The sequence below is a fragment of the Dipodomys spectabilis genome, unplaced genomic scaffold (assembly GCF_019054845.1).
Source record: "Dipodomys spectabilis isolate Male_0828 unplaced genomic scaffold, ASM1905484v1 ptg000783l, whole genome shotgun sequence".
Lineage (NCBI taxonomy): Eukaryota > Metazoa > Chordata > Mammalia > Rodentia > Heteromyidae > Dipodomys > Dipodomys spectabilis.
The window spans coordinates 11,344,734-11,361,544 of NW_024871460.1; the positions used below are offsets into that span (position 1 = coordinate 11,344,734).

The 16,811-nt window shown below is 34.4% G+C and overlaps 1 protein-coding gene across 4 annotated transcripts in view; it reads left to right on the forward strand.

The window, feature by feature from the left end:
• Window positions 1-16,811, forward strand: part of Csmd3 (CUB and Sushi multiple domains 3) — a 926,836-nt gene that overhangs the window by 681,835 nt on the left and 228,190 nt on the right. For all 4 annotated transcript variants that reach the window (XM_042673149.1, XM_042673151.1, XM_042673150.1 and 1 more), the window contains one exon: window positions 13,280-13,471. In XM_042673149.1, coding sequence (XP_042529083.1) covers window positions 13,280-13,471 — 192 coding nt within the window. The remainder of the gene's footprint in view (window positions 1-13,279; window positions 13,472-16,811) is intronic.

Genomic DNA, 16,811 nt, shown 5'->3' on the forward strand with positions numbered 1-16,811 from the left:
ACTCTCATTAATGTTCCCTGTACTTTATTAGTCAAATAGCCTCACACTGTACTTCATTCTTCCTGCTAGCTATTATTCCCATTTCTGTCTAACTGGTCTTCTTGAAATGTAACTAGCACATCATGACTCAATAGTTATTTATTAACCTCATGGCTCAGAACTTCAGACTCAAGCACTCTGTCAATAGCTTATATAACTGTATATTCATGTTTGTGGGTTTGTTTCACTGTTGTTGTTTTATGTGACTCCCTGCTCTGTTCTGCATGTCTAACTTTTGGCCCATATATTACAGTCTTGGTTACTATACAAAAATATGAAATCTAGAATTCTGATACAACCTATTTTGTTCTTTCATAAGTTTTTAAAATTACGATTATTAGTAGTTTTGTGTGAAATGTTGAGCTGAGGATATTTTCTATTCTAAAAATGTCCTTGAGATTTTGATAGAGATTTCATTATAGATATAGATTTGGGCAATTAACATTTGGCAACCCGTCAACAAAGCCCTTTCTCCATTTATTTGTTTTTATTTCTTTCTTTCAATATTTTATAGTTTTTCATCTTCTTAAGTAAGTTATTGATTCTATTATAAATGAACATTTTAAAACCTGTTATTTTCTTTTTTTCCTTTTTTTCTGGGGGGGGGGGGGTCCGGTTGTGGGGCCTGAACTCTGGGCCTGAGCACTGTCCCTCAGCTCTTCAGCTCAAGGCTAGCACTCTACCACTTGAGCCACAGCGCCACTTCTGGCTTTTTTTTCTTTTTGCTTATGTGGTGCTGAGGAATCTAACCCAGGGCCTCAGGCATGCAAGGCAAGCGCTCTACCACTGAGCCACCTTCCCAGCCCCCCTAATATTTTCTTATAATGTATTGTTATTGTATATAAATGCACTGTTGTTGTTTTTCTTCTGTCTCTTACATCCTGAATTAATTTGTCTATCTGTAATTTCTTTTAACGGATTGTTGTTTTTCTTTTTCTTTTCTTTTTATTTCTTTTCCACATATAAGTAAGAACTTACCTTCTGCATCACGGACAGTTTTATTTAGTTCCAAATTAAGACATCTTTTAATCTTTGTGTGTGTGAAAATACCGTACAGAGGAGTTACAATTACATGGGCAAGATCATGAGTACATTTCTTATCAAGCATTGTTGCCTCCTCTTTGTTTCCCTTTCCCATCCCTTCCCATCCTCCCCCCACCTCTCCCTACCCTATCCACCCTCCCCCCCACCAAAGTTGTAAAGTCTGTTTTTCGACATAACAACTTGTACATCTCATTGTTGCAATGGGTCCACTTGTATCCCTAGTTAAATGATTCCTAATTGTTCTCGTTGTAACTTTAGTACTACACATAATAAAAGGGATGAGTTCTTATACTTGCTTCAACCCTGACTTAGCAGAAAAGCTCTCAGTCACTATTCAGAACCTGTCAGCCATGGACTTTGCTTAGTTGGCCTTTATTACAATAAATTGATATTACTTAGATTTTTAGTTATAAAATCAGCATCTTTTTATCATATATTGTCAAGTAAAATCTGCAATCTTTCATTTTAATTTAAAATATATAGTTAAATGCATAAACTAAGGATTTCAGGTTTGATTCACACTTGCCAAATATGTATGGGACACTGGGTTTCATCCTTAGCACCAAAATGCAGCATACCAATAACAATGTGAAATGCATTAAGAAGCCCAGAAAGGAAAGAGAGTATATACTACAAATAATTATTTTATATGTTATTTGTCATGCCCTGACAATTCATGTGAAGACATCTTAGGTACCCATAGATTATTCTAATTTCTTGATGAGTACTTTTATTTAAAAATATTCTTCATGTACTTAATTACTTTGAGAAGTTCATTATCAATTTTCCTGAGTTACATTTTTAAATCACATAATCTAAGTTCTCTTTAATGTATCTTCTGCTTAAGACATTTTCAGTTTGAATTAAAATGTGAGTATATTACCACATCCATCTTTTATTTTAAAGCTATTACCTGTGTTCTGTTCTTCCTAACCCATTTCTTTAAAGGGGATGAATGCCAGCCTATTGGTATTTGTGACTCCAGAATTTGGCACTGAACCTGGGTGCTTGATATTTAATTCATGTGAAATCTGAACTGAATGGCAAAGTTTCTAAAGTATAAGACTGAAATCAAACTGAAGATAAATATTGTATGTCAGAAATAATGTGAAACAATTTAAATAAGGTTTTCCTCTCTTTTTTGCTTTGTATTATAGTTATTCCCAAATATTAAAATTCTATTTTAAATTTGAATCTTAAGAAGTAGTCTATAATCTTTTGATGTAGTGTCAGTTTCATGTGCAGCTAACTTTAATAGAATTCTACATTTTTATTCCAAAAATAAAAAGAAACTATTGCGTTGCTATATACCCACTTTTGTTGGAGTATTGGAACCTTAGTGTTCAAAAAGGCAGGGAAGTCTAGTCTCCTATTAAAAGACAACTACAATGTCAGATGTAGAACTTGTTACATAATGATATTCTAGAGACAGCCACATGTCTTTGTAGCTGGCAAAGTATAGGCCGAATAATGATGGTGAACATTCTTTATAAAAGTGATGAATCATGTACAAATCAAGGGCAAACTTCTGCAGGATGAGAATCCACCTCTACTGCAGGATGAGAATCCACCTCTAGGATACAATAAGCATTTTAAGTGTTTTCTTATTGATTTGTTTTTGAATTGAGTTTTTCTTCCAGGTTAAATATTCCTATTTCCAAATGAGATTTAATTATAGGTTCTAAGGAAATAGGACTGTAGTCTCCAAGAGACTATAATGACATGCATTTAGTCAGTACAAAAATATTAAGCAAGCTGAGCTTTGGTGGCTCACAAATGTAATCCTAGCTACTCAGAAGGCTGAGAACTGATAATCAGAGTATGAAACAGGCCCAGACATAAAAGTCTTTGAGACACTTATCTCCAGTTAATTACTCCCAAACTGGAAGTGGTGTGTGGCTCAAAGTGGTAGAGTGCTAACGTTAAGGAAAAATGTTTGGCAATAGTGCCCAGGTCCTGAGTTCAAACCCCTCAGCTGACCCCTCCCCTTCCTGACCCTGAAGAAATAAATAAAATCAGGTAAAAAACATAGAAGAGAAAAATATAAAGACTGTTGAGCACTAAATTTGTTATTGAAGTCCCATGATGTTACTGAAGTCCCCAAAGAAATAATGCCAATCTATTAAATTGCTTATATTGGATATCTCTTAAATTAAATTAAAGACACTGTAAAATGAACATTGAAATGTATTTTTAAAGACTTACTTTAAACATATTTCAAGAATTATACATATCATTGTGGAAACAGAAATTTAAATTTTCCATATAATTCTTTAAAAAGCTCATAAAATATTTCTATAATATGTTTTCAGTTGAGGCAGCAAAAATTCAGAAAATGAGACAATCTGATCATTATTCTGATCTTAATGCAACAGAGTATATAAACTAATGTTTCTGCTTCTAATGGCATTATTTACTCCTTTGCATGATATACAAAGTTTTTGTTTTAAAAAGTCATGAAATAAACAAAGTTAAACAAAGCAGTTAATTTTCTAAAAAGGACACTTAAGAACTTATGAGTGATGATGAAGTATTTATTGTTCATATTTCAAAGTGAAATAAGAAAACTGTAGTGCTACGTTGCTCATGGGTACCAAGGTGGTAATTCATAACAATCTCTCAATAATTCAAGTAATCATTTCTGTTTAGTTGAAATGTATGTAAGTACTGGTAGGATTATGAAATCTGTATTACAAGAAATACATATTTCCAATGAAATGATAAACTCAATTATATAAGAAGTTAGAAATATATTTATGGCAGTTATAAGTTACAACAATGATAAGAACTTAGTCTGGTATGATAGTAGTTACTATTATATATTTTCCCATAAAAATAACCTCAGGTTTTCCAACATGAATTAAATCAAATTATAATGCCGTTTGAATGTTGTCTTATATACTTGGGATAAATATCCACAGTTTCCAGAATATCATATTATAAATAATGATCTGGGAAAACTAACTATGCGTTTCATTCACTCCACAAATATTTATTTAATGAGCTATTTCTGCTGATTGCAGAAGCTTGTCTCTACACTCTGAGTAAGAGGACAATTCATTTCTTCCTAGAGCACAGAAAAACTTGAGCTGATAAAGTCATACGTACTTATTAACAAATGCAATCAACTTCTAGTAGAATTAACTCACTGGAAAAGACAAGTTATTGGATAAATAAATTTTAAGTGCAATATAAACTTTTCAAATACATAATTAATAATTCTGTAATGCTTATGAAGACAGACACTTACATATAATTTGATTTAACTAAATACCTTGCAATATTGTTCTACGTGGGATAAGTAATTGTAAAACAATTACTTTTTTATTTTCAGTAGTTGCATAAAGAAGTTTCAATACAACAAGTCATTATGAATAAAGTGGATCTTGATTAATGTCCACCCATCAGTCTTCCCCAAGTTCTCAATCTCATTTATACTGTTTTACTTTTACCTTCCTGTAATTTTACATTATGGGTAAAAATAAATAAGTAAACAAACAAACACTTCAATAGATACAATTTTTTTTGGGGGGGGGGGTCCTGTCGTGGGGCCTGAACTCTGGGCCTGGGCGCTGTCTCTCACCTCTTCAGCTCAAACCTAATGCTCTACCACTTGAGCCACAGCACCACTTTCGGCTTTTTTTCTTTTTGCTTATGCGGTGCTGAGGAATCTAACCCAGGGCCTCAGGCATGCAAGCAAGGCAAGCACTCTATCACTGAACCACCTTCCCAGCCCTAGATACAATTTTTAGTAAAAGAAAAAGTTCCTTTTTCAAAGTTAAAAAGTTATAGATTAGTTATTTCCAATTTATTATAATAACCAGGCCAAAAAATCAAATTTTGTTAGAAATTTATGATACAACATAAAGTAAAATCACCAGTATATAACTAGAAAAAGATTATAAGAATTCAGTTTTGCCAAGGTTTCCTCTGTGTCCGTGTGAGTGATTTTTAAACTTAGTTATTTTTTTGGTTTGTTTGATTTTGTTTTTGTTTTTCTTTCTTTTCTTTTTTCTTTCTATCATGCCTGATATTGAACTCAGGGTCACAAGTTCTTGCTTAGCTTGCTGCTCATACCTGGTGCTCTATGATTTGAGTTCTAGCCTCATTCTTTGTTGGATAATTAGAATTGAGCCTGGAAGACTATTTGCATCTTGATCCCTCAGGTTCCATTTCCTGAGTAGGTAGCATTACAAATATGAGTCATTGACAACTGGCTAAGATTTTATAATTTTACAAATATTCTGGGTAAAAAAAGGATGAGGAACCTATTAGATATCTAGGTGAAAAAGGTAAAATGCCAGTCATAAAATTATCTAGAGCACAGAAAAGAAGTTAGATATTCAAAAGTAGCAAGCTAAAAATGATATTTTCCAGAAATAGTGAAATTCAGAAGTTATGGAATGAAATAAGTAAGTATTCAGGACTATACTGTGAGATTCCTTCTGCCATCAAATTGACAAGTTGACAAAAGCCACAGTTACCCTCAAAAAACAACAACAACGAAAATCATCCAAGAATCTAAAAAAGAAAATCAAAACAGGCTGTTGAATTGGAAGCTAAGAAATAAAAGAAGTCTCTGAGTGCCACTAGTTCACACCTGTAATCGTAACTACTCAGGCATGGGCCACTGGAGTAAAGACTAGCACATCTAACTACAGGTCACAAGATTCTCACTACTCAAGAGGCTGAGATCTGAGGATTGCTGTTTGAAGCCATCTTGTTCAGCAAAGCCATGAGACTGTTATCGCCAATTAACCACCAAAAAGCCAGAAGTGGGGCTGTGTCTCAAATGGTAGATTGCTTATCTTTGAGCAAAAAAGCTCAGGGAAAACAACCAGGGCCTACTTCAATCCCAAAACCTGGTACAAAAATAAGAAAGAAGAAAGAAAGAAAAAGAAGGAAAGGAAGGAAGGAAGAAAGGAAGAAAAAAGGAAGGAAGGAAGGAAGGAAGGAAGGAAGGAAGGAAGGAAAGAAGGAAGGAAGGAAGGAAGGAAGGAAGGAAGGAAGGAAAGAAGGAAGGAAAAAGAAAGAAAAACAAAAAGAAAAGTTGAAAAGTAAGTTGAAAGCATTTGGCAGCCTGGGTTTATAACAAGCTAGTTAATAACATAGATAGAAGTCTGATAATAAAAAAGGAGATAGTTGTAGAGGAATCTTTATCTGATGAGATGTTCCATAAATGTCTTATTATGGGAACTAAAAAACAGAATTAAGGGAATTAGGAAATGTAGTTGGGAAAGGATGGTGCTTTTGTTCTCATTTCTGTTTCTGTTTTGTTTTTCCTGTTCCTGCGGCTTGAACTCAAGGCCAAGATTCTGTCCCTGAGCTTCTTTTCCTCTAGCACTCTAGCATTTGGGCCACAATGCCACTGCAGGCTTTTTCTGAGTGATCTATTGGAGATAAGAGTATCATCAACTTTACTGTTGGGCCTGGCTTTGAATAGAGATCTTCGGATCTCAGCCTCTTTAGCAGCCAAAATTACAGGGTGAGCCACCAGGGCACAGCTTTTATTCTCTTCTTTGATTTCAGAGTGCTAGGATGGAAGATACAAGGCAAATATACAGGCTAGTTAGAAGAACATTTTAACATTCGGAAAAGATGAGTGATGCTTAGTAATGATGAAAAAGTAGAGGGGTGAAGAAAGACAACACAAAACCTAGGGTTGAAAAGGACATATTCTTAAATTCTTTATTGTAACATTAGGGAACAGACCTTTGAATACAATGGGTTGACTGATCTGTTACTGGTAAGACAAGAATGTGTTGATCTCACTCCTTCTGTCAATAAATTAAATTATAAGGAAAAATATCAATCAAAAGAAGGGGTAGAAAGAAGACAGAGAGAATGAGGAAACAATGAGAGAAGAGAGGTTCTTATTACTATAATTACTGAAAATAATATCCATCTAGCTGTTTATGAATACATTTCATTCTAATTATTTTTATTTTTCTAATTACTTTATAAAAATAATTTATTTTCTTCATAAAAAAATCAGCAGCATTTCTTTTGTCTTTGCAATAAAAGAATTGGACTTCCCATTTTTACCATGGATCTAAATTTTTTTGGCAGTGACATTGCTTTCATCAATAAATAGCTGTCGGATACTCACTAGTAGAGTATGGCTTTGTGTTGTTATTTCTGATAGTGGGACTACTTTGGCTATAGTAGTTAAGAGCACTACTGTTTGAATTCATGTTGCAGCTCTGCTTAAATAAATCAGTTCATATCTCTGGGGCTTGTTATTTCATTTAAATATGCAGATGATAACAATTCTTCATAAAGGTTTTGTGTTTTAGTTTAAGAGTATAAATTTAGCCTCTAGTGAAGTGTCATGCATACTTTATACGCTCAACAGAAAAAAAGTAATCACTGTTTTAATCAGTATTTTATTGGTTTCTATTATAATTTAATTGCCTCTTATGTTAAACAACTGTTTCTACTTCTTATATACATAGAGTTCAATTTAAGCCAGTATGTAATAATGAAACTTATGGGTCAGACTCTAATGGCCAGGTCTGTGCAAATGTTGTTGTTATGATTAAGAAATTAACTTATTTAAGGTTTCATAAATGTGTATATTTTAGGATACTATTACCAGAACATAGATCTCTACATAATTGCTCTTCTGACTTTAGAATAACACTTAAAGCTTAATAACATGTTTTAGAAGTTTCCATTTTAGTATTTATATCACTGAATTTATACCATGATCATTCCTTCATGTATAATTAATAATATAATACCACTGGCTTTATCACTTTTTTTTTGTCAGTCATGGGACTTGAACTCTGGGCCTGAGTGCTGTCCCTAAGCTCTTCAGCTCAAGGCTAACACTCTACCACTTGAGCCACAGTGCCACTTCTGGCTCTCTGAGTGCTTTTTATTGAAGATAAGAGTCTCCCGGGCTGGCTTTGAATCATGATCCTCTGATCTCAGCCTCCTGAATAGCTAGGATTATAACAGGCATGAGCCACTGGCACCTAGCTAGATTATCACTTATTAATAGATGCCCCTTGGATATTAGATTGTCTCATATCTCCATTCCCACTTTAACTGCTTCTAAATACTGGTATAAAATTGAGAAGTTCCTAGTTTTTTTTTAACCCTCAATTTTCTCATGGGAATAATAAGAATAATAAGGGCTCTCAGGATTCTTGTGGATTACATAAATGCAGCACAGAGCCTGGTGTGTTAAATGAATAAAATGACCCATAAATAGTACATGTTAACACTGTAATCTGCTCACCTACACTTCTATTCATATACCCTTCCAGATGATGATTTACTAACTAATCATGTAACACAAGAAACAAAATTCACAGTTACATAGAGACCAGCACTGGATAATTCCCATTTTAGACTAATTAAACCACAAATGGCACATACTGTTAAGGTGAAGAATACAAGGAAGGAAGTTACCTTATTATTGTCAATTCCATAGAATTTGGTGAGTTAAATCCATACTGTATTTTCCTGTCATCACATGTAAGTTAACTTACTTTCCAGAATGTCACTTTCATGTCACCATCAGAAGAGGGAAGACAAAGGAGTTCACACCTTTTATTTTTGATGGAATTTTACATATTTATATTTGAAAAAAGGTGGCATGAATTGCATACTGGTAGAATGAAGTTACCTATATTCATTAGTAAATTGTAAGCCACTTGAATTAAAAAAAATTAGAACAGAAATGGAAATTCCCTATTACAATGCATTGATGAGCAGCTTTCTGCTTTCTGATATGGGATTAAAAATTTTGTTTCAAATAATGGATGAAATATTTAATTACCAAACTCCCTTATCCTCTATAAACAGCTAATACATTATGCCAGATTAGGACAGAGCATGGATTAAACTTCTACTGAAAAATTATTATAACAAAAAAGAAAAAGAAAATACAATTAGGTAATGAAATATATAATTTCTGAAAAATTTAAAAAAACTAATAAAAAGCAGTCATGTACTTTACATTATGTGACAATTTTTAATAAGATTACAATATGTAATTAGTTGTTCATCATCCTAATTTTATGAGATTATCTTGGTCCTAACTCCCAAGGAGATATGGTATAGTTCCTTAAATGGTTCTACTTAATTAGAGGAAATTTTTTAAAAAAAGAAATGATGTTAAAATCATTTTAATTCTGTCTGCCCACAAACACAGAGGATAGTCAGTATGGAAGCCAAATTGAATAAGTAAAGAAAGTAAGACAATAATATTCACAGCAAGTAATGGTTTCTTTATGTATGTAAGTAATTGGTTTTTGGAACTTCAACAATTCTGATGTAAAAATAAAAGTCTAATAGTCTTTAATTAAACTTCATCATTCTCTGTGTGCTTTAAAAATTGTACTTCTAATTTGATGATTCATTGAGAGAAAAAAGAATGGTGGGGACTTACCACCTCTATCCTTTCAATTCAACAAAGCCCAAGGCAAACATTCTCTCACATGCATATATTCACTGTGATATGAAAAGTATTTTAGTTATTTCTTCCACTTAGATCATTAAAGCCAGGAAATCTGAGAAGAGAACAAAATCGTATTTCTCTATCATGCTCGCCTAAGACATGACTACATGGCCTCTTTCATGTCAATGTTTCTGTAATTGTCTTATATGTATGCTTACATTTTGTTGTTGAGTTTTTGTTTCTTTGCAGTGATGGCAATCAAAGTCATACATTGAAGGCAAATGCTCTAAATATGAGCTACATCTGAAGCTCAAATTTAATTCTTCATCATAAATAATTTTCTGAACAAAGAGTTCAACACAGAGTCCCAGTAATATTTCATGTGACTTGTGGTTCTTTTTAAAAAAACTCTATTTTATATTTTCCAATTACATATTTTCTTTCCAATGATAAGTGTCTATAAGTCTTAGATCAAGAATGTATTCTTTAGTCATCTATTCTAAATCAAATCCAAAGTCAGTTTTAATTTTGGTGGAGCCATCATAACTGAACAAGTTAAGGACAACTTTATAATTGGGTTTACCAAATGGACACAATGTAAGAGTTTCTTATTCAGAGAGGGGAAATATAACTGCCCATATCTTATGACTCACAATGCTTAAAAACTAAGACCCTGCTCTCATCCCACTCCCTGAATTCAATATGAATTCAGTTCTAATTACAACAATGAAGAACAAATCCTACAAAACCAATTGACAGGCAAGGCTAGAGGTGTTGAAGAGAAAGTGAACATTTCATAAGGTGTATTTGAACTTTTGGCAAGGGTAAATTTTCTCTTTATGGTTACCATTTCTGTCTTTTAGCATTACCTTAATAGGGCTTATTATTTTATGATATTATCTCTCTTCTTTTTGTTGTTTTGGTGGGGTTTGAATGGACCCCATCCCTGGGCTCTTCAGCTCAAGGCTAGTCCTCTACCACTTGAGCCACAGCACTACTTCTGGTTTTCTGGTGGTTAATTGGAGATAAGAGTCTCATGGACATTCTTGCCCTGGCTGGCATTGAATAGCAGTCCTCAGATCGCAGCCTCTTCTGTAGCTAGGATTGCAGGCTTGAACCACTGGCACTGGACCTATGACAGTATCTCTTATCAGGAGAATTTCTGTCTCCAGAACAATGAGAGATAGCAATTGCTCAGGAAAGTTGTTTTATCAGAAGAGGAAAATTTAAGACAGTTGATTACTTGAAAATCAACTGCTCAGGGCTGGGAAGTTGGCTCAGTGGTAGAGCGCTCGCCTTGCATGCATGAGGCCCTGGGTTCGATTCCTCAGCACCACATAAGCAAAAAGAAAAAACCGGGAAGTGGCGCTGTGACTCAAGTGGTAGAGTGCTAGCTTTGAGCTGAAGAGCTGAGGGACAGTGCCCAGGCCCAGAGTTCAGGCCCCACGACTGGACCCAAAAAAAAAAAAAAAGAAAATCAACTGCTCAGAAAACCAAATAGATTTGCTTCATTTTTGTGATCGGTAACCTTGTAGCCAACTCTGTATGAGATTGCTATTCTGTTTTCCTTGATGCTTTCACGTAGTATCAGATATAATATCATACATTTATTTATTTTTTTGGTTTCCTGTTCATGTCCTCTTGATTTCCATACAACATTAGAACATTTCAATACTGTGTGCAGGTTGCCTGATTTCTTGATTATTCATGTGTATTAGATCAATGAGTGGCAACAAGCTTGATGGATGACCAGTTTGGTTAATGTATTAGTAAATGGCTATGTCTATTGATTTTTCATTAATCTACCTAACTATCAACCTACTTACGTATCTGCACATTAAGTCTGCTCAGTTCTGTTTATATCTACTAATTTCCTTGTAGTCCCTGCACCTGGTATAATGCCTGACCTATATTTAGTTAGTAACTGAATAAATCAGTGAACATTGTTTATGTGTCTGTAATCTAGCAATTTAGGTCATTACTCTAATATGCTAAATATTGAATAATAATGTGGACAATTGCTGAGTCCTGCATTAATAAAGTAAATCAAATAAAATTTTAACAGCTTCTTTGTCTGAAAATTTAATACTTAGTTGGTCACGTGATTAATTCATTACAGTAAATCTACATTTTTAATTCAAAATAATATTTAGTTTTTTAATTTACAAAATTGGAACTAACTTATTGTCAAATATTGCATGCACATTATGTATGCACATAAATGAATGTTTATTTCCTTATGAATTCATACTACTTTCTTTTCTAGTGATTTTTTTTAACTTTTTCTGGGATACTTGTTGTTCATGTGGTTTTACAAATCTGCCTAGTTTTCTTCAATGCAAGATTCATAGTAGAATATCACAACCAGAAAACTGACATATTCCATTTGATTAATATGTTGTTCCATGCCAGTGATTTTTCTCAAGTCTTCTATAGGATAAGACAGTGCTCTACAACCTAAGCCCTTGTCCAGCCACCAACTTCATTTAGATTTCACTGTTTTTTCAAGGACACATATGATGGTTATTTAGTTCTAGGTATATTTCTGTGAATACCACTGAGAGGAAGATCCAGAACAGCTCCTTCACAGGAATACCTTATCCTTTCATTTATTGATTTATAGTCCCTCCAACTCACTCAAACCCCGGCAACTGTTAATTACTTACCTAATTTTATCATCTTTTCACTTTAAGCATGTTCTATAAAATAATCAGACAAGAAATATTTTTTTGAGATTTTTTTCAGGCAGTGTAATTTTCTTGATATTCATCTAAATTGCAGGTGTGGATCATTCTGCTTTATTGCAGAGTATCATTTTATGATGTGAATTTACAATCATTTTACCATTTTCTTGGGGATAAATTGCCAAGGGTGAAGTTTCTATGCTGTAGAGCAAAAAAATGTTTACTTTTACAGAAACTTTGCCTGAGTTTCCCCCCCACAGAGAAAATATTCTTACCAACGAGTTTTTCCAATAATTTTGCCTGTATTTATTATTTGCATATATATAAATTAAAAAATCTAACAAATATGGTATGTATGTGGTAATATTTCAATTTTTTGTCAGTAGTAGAGCTTGAACTCAAGGTCTGGGCATTGGCCATGAGCTCTTACACTCAAGGCTAATGCTGTACTACTGTGAGCCACAGCACTACCTCTGTTTTTCTGGTGGTTACTTGAAGAATCTCAAAAACTTCCTTGCTGGGGCTGGAGGTGAACAGCAATCCTAAGATCTCAGCCTCCTGTGTAGCTAGGATTATGGACGTGAGCCACTGGTGCCTGGCAATATTTTAGTTTTGTTTATATTTATATAACTATTAATGGTGTTAAACATCTTTCCATGTAAGTCACAAAACTTTTTTTGAAATTTCTTGTCTTTTTCAATTTCATTGTTATTTTTCTGCTTCCTTATTATTAAAAAACAATTGAGTTTTGAGAGTCTCTTTTTAAGACTTTTAGTAGAAGTGATCTCCCACACATGCTTTGCTCCTAATACACAGTTCCCTTTCCATTTTTTCAAAGTGTTGTTCTTGGAATGCGATAATTTGGAGCACATTAAATATTTAGTGACTAAAATGCTGTACCACTTCTTAAAATAAATGATTCAACATAAAAAAGCACTTATTGTACAGGCATTTTTAAATTGACCCACACATTTTTAATTAATTTCTAAAGGCACACAAGAGTACATTTCTAAAATCTAAACATTACACTACTATAGGTTTCAGAGCACTGAAACTGATTTGATGATTTCAAACCTGAACGTTCTGTTTCTGTTTTTGTTAGGCTCTGTGGCTACTGCATGTCGTGACCCTGGGATTCCTATGAATGGGACTCGAAATGGAGATGGACGAGAACCTGGGGACACTGTTGTTTTTCAGTGTGACCCAGGATATGAGCTCCAAGGACAGGAAAGAATAACCTGCATTCAGGTAGAAAATCGATACTTCTGGCAGCCCAGCCCACCAGTCTGTATAGGTATGATTAAAGAATAATTAAAATCTTATATAAGTATAATGTAATGGTTGAAAGTGGCATTGACATTATTAAGAACCACAGTCTAGAACAGATTCTGTATGCCTGTGGAAGGTCTAACAGGAGTACTAGTGTTCCAACTAGGTACAAAATTATAAAGGATCATTTTTTTTTTCTATGAGTATAAAGGCCCACTCACAGTTTCCTTCATATTTCTGTTTGCAGTATTCTAAATGAAATGTGATGAATCAATTCTTTTGAAAAAACTTGTTCCTCCTTGTAAGGTATATTAAATAGGTAGTTTTCATTAGGTAGCCGAAGAAGAGAATACTGAATACCAAGAGCTATTCAGGCAGGAGAAGAAGTTTATTTACACAACTGTTGCGCCAGGTGTGGCCAGGTGGGAGAAAAGTGTAGCCAGACTGGATCTGGATGTGACCTCAGGGTCTAGGATCCTCCTAAGGTCCGATGGGAGGCATGTGATCAGAGATGGCCCAGGATGTGACCTAGCAGGAGGGGAACTTGACTGCTTCCAGGCCTGCCAGGTACCTAGGTAACAGATACTGGGTGCAAACTTAGCCAAAAGGGAGGGAGGTGTCCCTGTTCAGACTTTACACTCCTTATTTACCACATAAGTATAGTTTTACATCATTTTCAAAACTTTACAACTGACTCTGATCACATACTTTAAAATGGCTAAATTTATCTTACCTCTACAATGCTTAGTTCTAAAAAGGAAATTTTATCAGAAGATATGATTTTTATTTCTCAAACTCTGCCTTTCCATTGAATTCCTGTGTCTCAAAAGAATATCAGAATCATTTTGTTGTTTTTTTGGATGATTTAATTAATACAGCAGCCTGATTTATACTTCTAACTGTCCAACTCTAGAAACTCTAGGAAATTAATATATGCATAATCACACAACTATAACACAGCGGTATGGGGAATGTGCCATTTTTGGAATAGAAATGAGGAAACCTGATATAAAAGAAAGTATCAGTTTAATCTTAATGCTCTTTGTGTTACAGTATTGCTTTCATGGATTTACAATACATTTTGATCCACTATTTTCTACAAAACTTTTTAATTATTTACATAATTGTCTGTTTTACTACACTATAAGCAACTAAGATTCTACACTTTTCATATTTTTATCATAGTTTTTGGTATGTGTTCATCACTTTTGGGACCTTAACTCAGGACCTGTTACCCTCACTTGAAAGTTTTTAAATATGTTTAATTCAAAGTTTTCATGTGTTTATTTACAATATACATTCAGTTTAAGTGTAAGCTTTAATTGACATTAACCTGGCTGCATTTCAAAGACAGAATCATTTTGTAAAGGGAAAATAAAAGAATTTCACAGAATTGCTATAGATAGTCTTTTTTATTTTGATTTTTATACCTGGGCATCACTATTGAATAATTAGAAGAGCCATATTATGTTAAATTATTTTATAGATAAAGCTAAAACATTGAACAGTTATAATGAAACTATAGAAACCACTAGATAACGTAAAAGATTATATAGTATTGTGAGATGGGTTACTATAGAAGTTCCTTTCTACACAATCACATGCTTCAGATGGTAGGTTCCAGTTCTAAAGGAAAAAAGAAAATAAAGCATTAAATCTTACTTAAATGGAGTTAGTTGTGAAATGTTTCTGTATGGATTATGTTTCTGTGTATTATTTTTGGGAAAAGAAATATCTTCAGGAGGAGATATGCATTACAGCCTCTCTGAGAAAGAAAATAAGTTTTTTAAAAAAATCTGAAAAATTGCTAAGGCTGCAGAAAGCTTGACCTCTAAAACAGATAAGAAACAAGTGCATGATTGGAAATACTATGCTAAAGATTAAACCCTGAACTTTTTAGAAACTCTATAAGTCTATGTCTTAGACCCAAGAGCACAAAGCATTTTGCTTACATGTAGAAGCAGTCAGCCTGAGAGCAAGTCCCAGACAGAAGGAAGTCATCTATAGAGAGTTAATAGAATTCATTCCAACAAAATTGACAGTGTGAAGATTACTTTGACATTGCCAGGGGGAAAGTAGCAGCATTCAATAAGAAGATAAGTAACAAAGCCTTTATTGTAGGTGGGACTGATGAGAAAGACACTAGGAAAGAATAAAACTGAACTGGAGACAAAATTAAGATTATAAGATAGTTTTCTTTTGATGATACTTACATAACTGCCTCCCAGGAAATTATATCTAAAACAAACCATTAATATCACCATCCCATGGAAACAAGCAAATTAATCCATAGATCTTGCTGTATAATTATTGTCAATATATTCGACACTTAAATATATCCATAATAAATGTTCCTTTATTTTAGTGATAAAAATATGCATTTATATGTAGATGTATATATGCATATAATTTTGAAAAATAATAATACTAATTTTTCTTTTCTTTTCTTTTTTGTCTGCTATGGGGCCTGAACGCCTGGGCGCTGTCCCTCAGCTCTTCAGCTCAAGGCTAGTGCTCTACCACTTGTAGCACAGTGCCACTTCCAGCTTTTTCTGCTTATGTGGTGCTGAGGAATTGAACCCAGGGCCTCAGGCATGCAAGGCAAGCACTCTACCACTGAGCCATCTTCCCAGCCCATGACTAGTTTTTCTAATCGAAAATACATAAAATCAACTGGACTCTGGTGGCTTATGCCTGTAATCCTAGCTACTCAGAAGGCTGAAATCTGAGGATTGTGCTTCAAAGACAGCCCAGGAAGGAAAGTCCATGAGACTCTTATCTCTAATTAACTGTAAGGGTTAGAGAAAGGAGACCTCCACATGGTTGTTCAAGCAGAAGAGAGAATATTACATGAACTGAACAGAAGGCCCATGCAAGATGTACTATGGAGAAGGAAAACCTACAGATGGTAGGGAGAGAGGATATCTATGAAGAGAGTAGGGAGGAGGTATGGCTGCAGTGGAGGGCAGGGAGGAGATGTGGCTGCAGAGAATCAGGAAGTGAGCTCAGAGCATGGGGAACCTCTCACTGTCCAAAGAAGGCAAGGCTGAGGTGGATGAGGAAGGGACCTCAGAGGATGAGCATGTAATCTCAGATAATGAGTAGCATCCCATTTTCTCCAAGTGTGCCATTTGCCTGGTTGTAAGTGCTGGGTGGGGTCTCCAGGGAGGGTCACATGTAATCTTGCATGGAGAGAAAACAAAGGGAGACCAGGCGGACCAAACACCCCAGCTTTTGATACTTATAAAGGGGCATAGATTCTCTCTAGCTAATTCCTCTTGACAAGGGAATATGTCATTAGGAGAGAAGGTAGGGATGCTGTGCAGTTTTAGAGAAGGCAGCAGTAATAGTTCCTTGGTGATGAA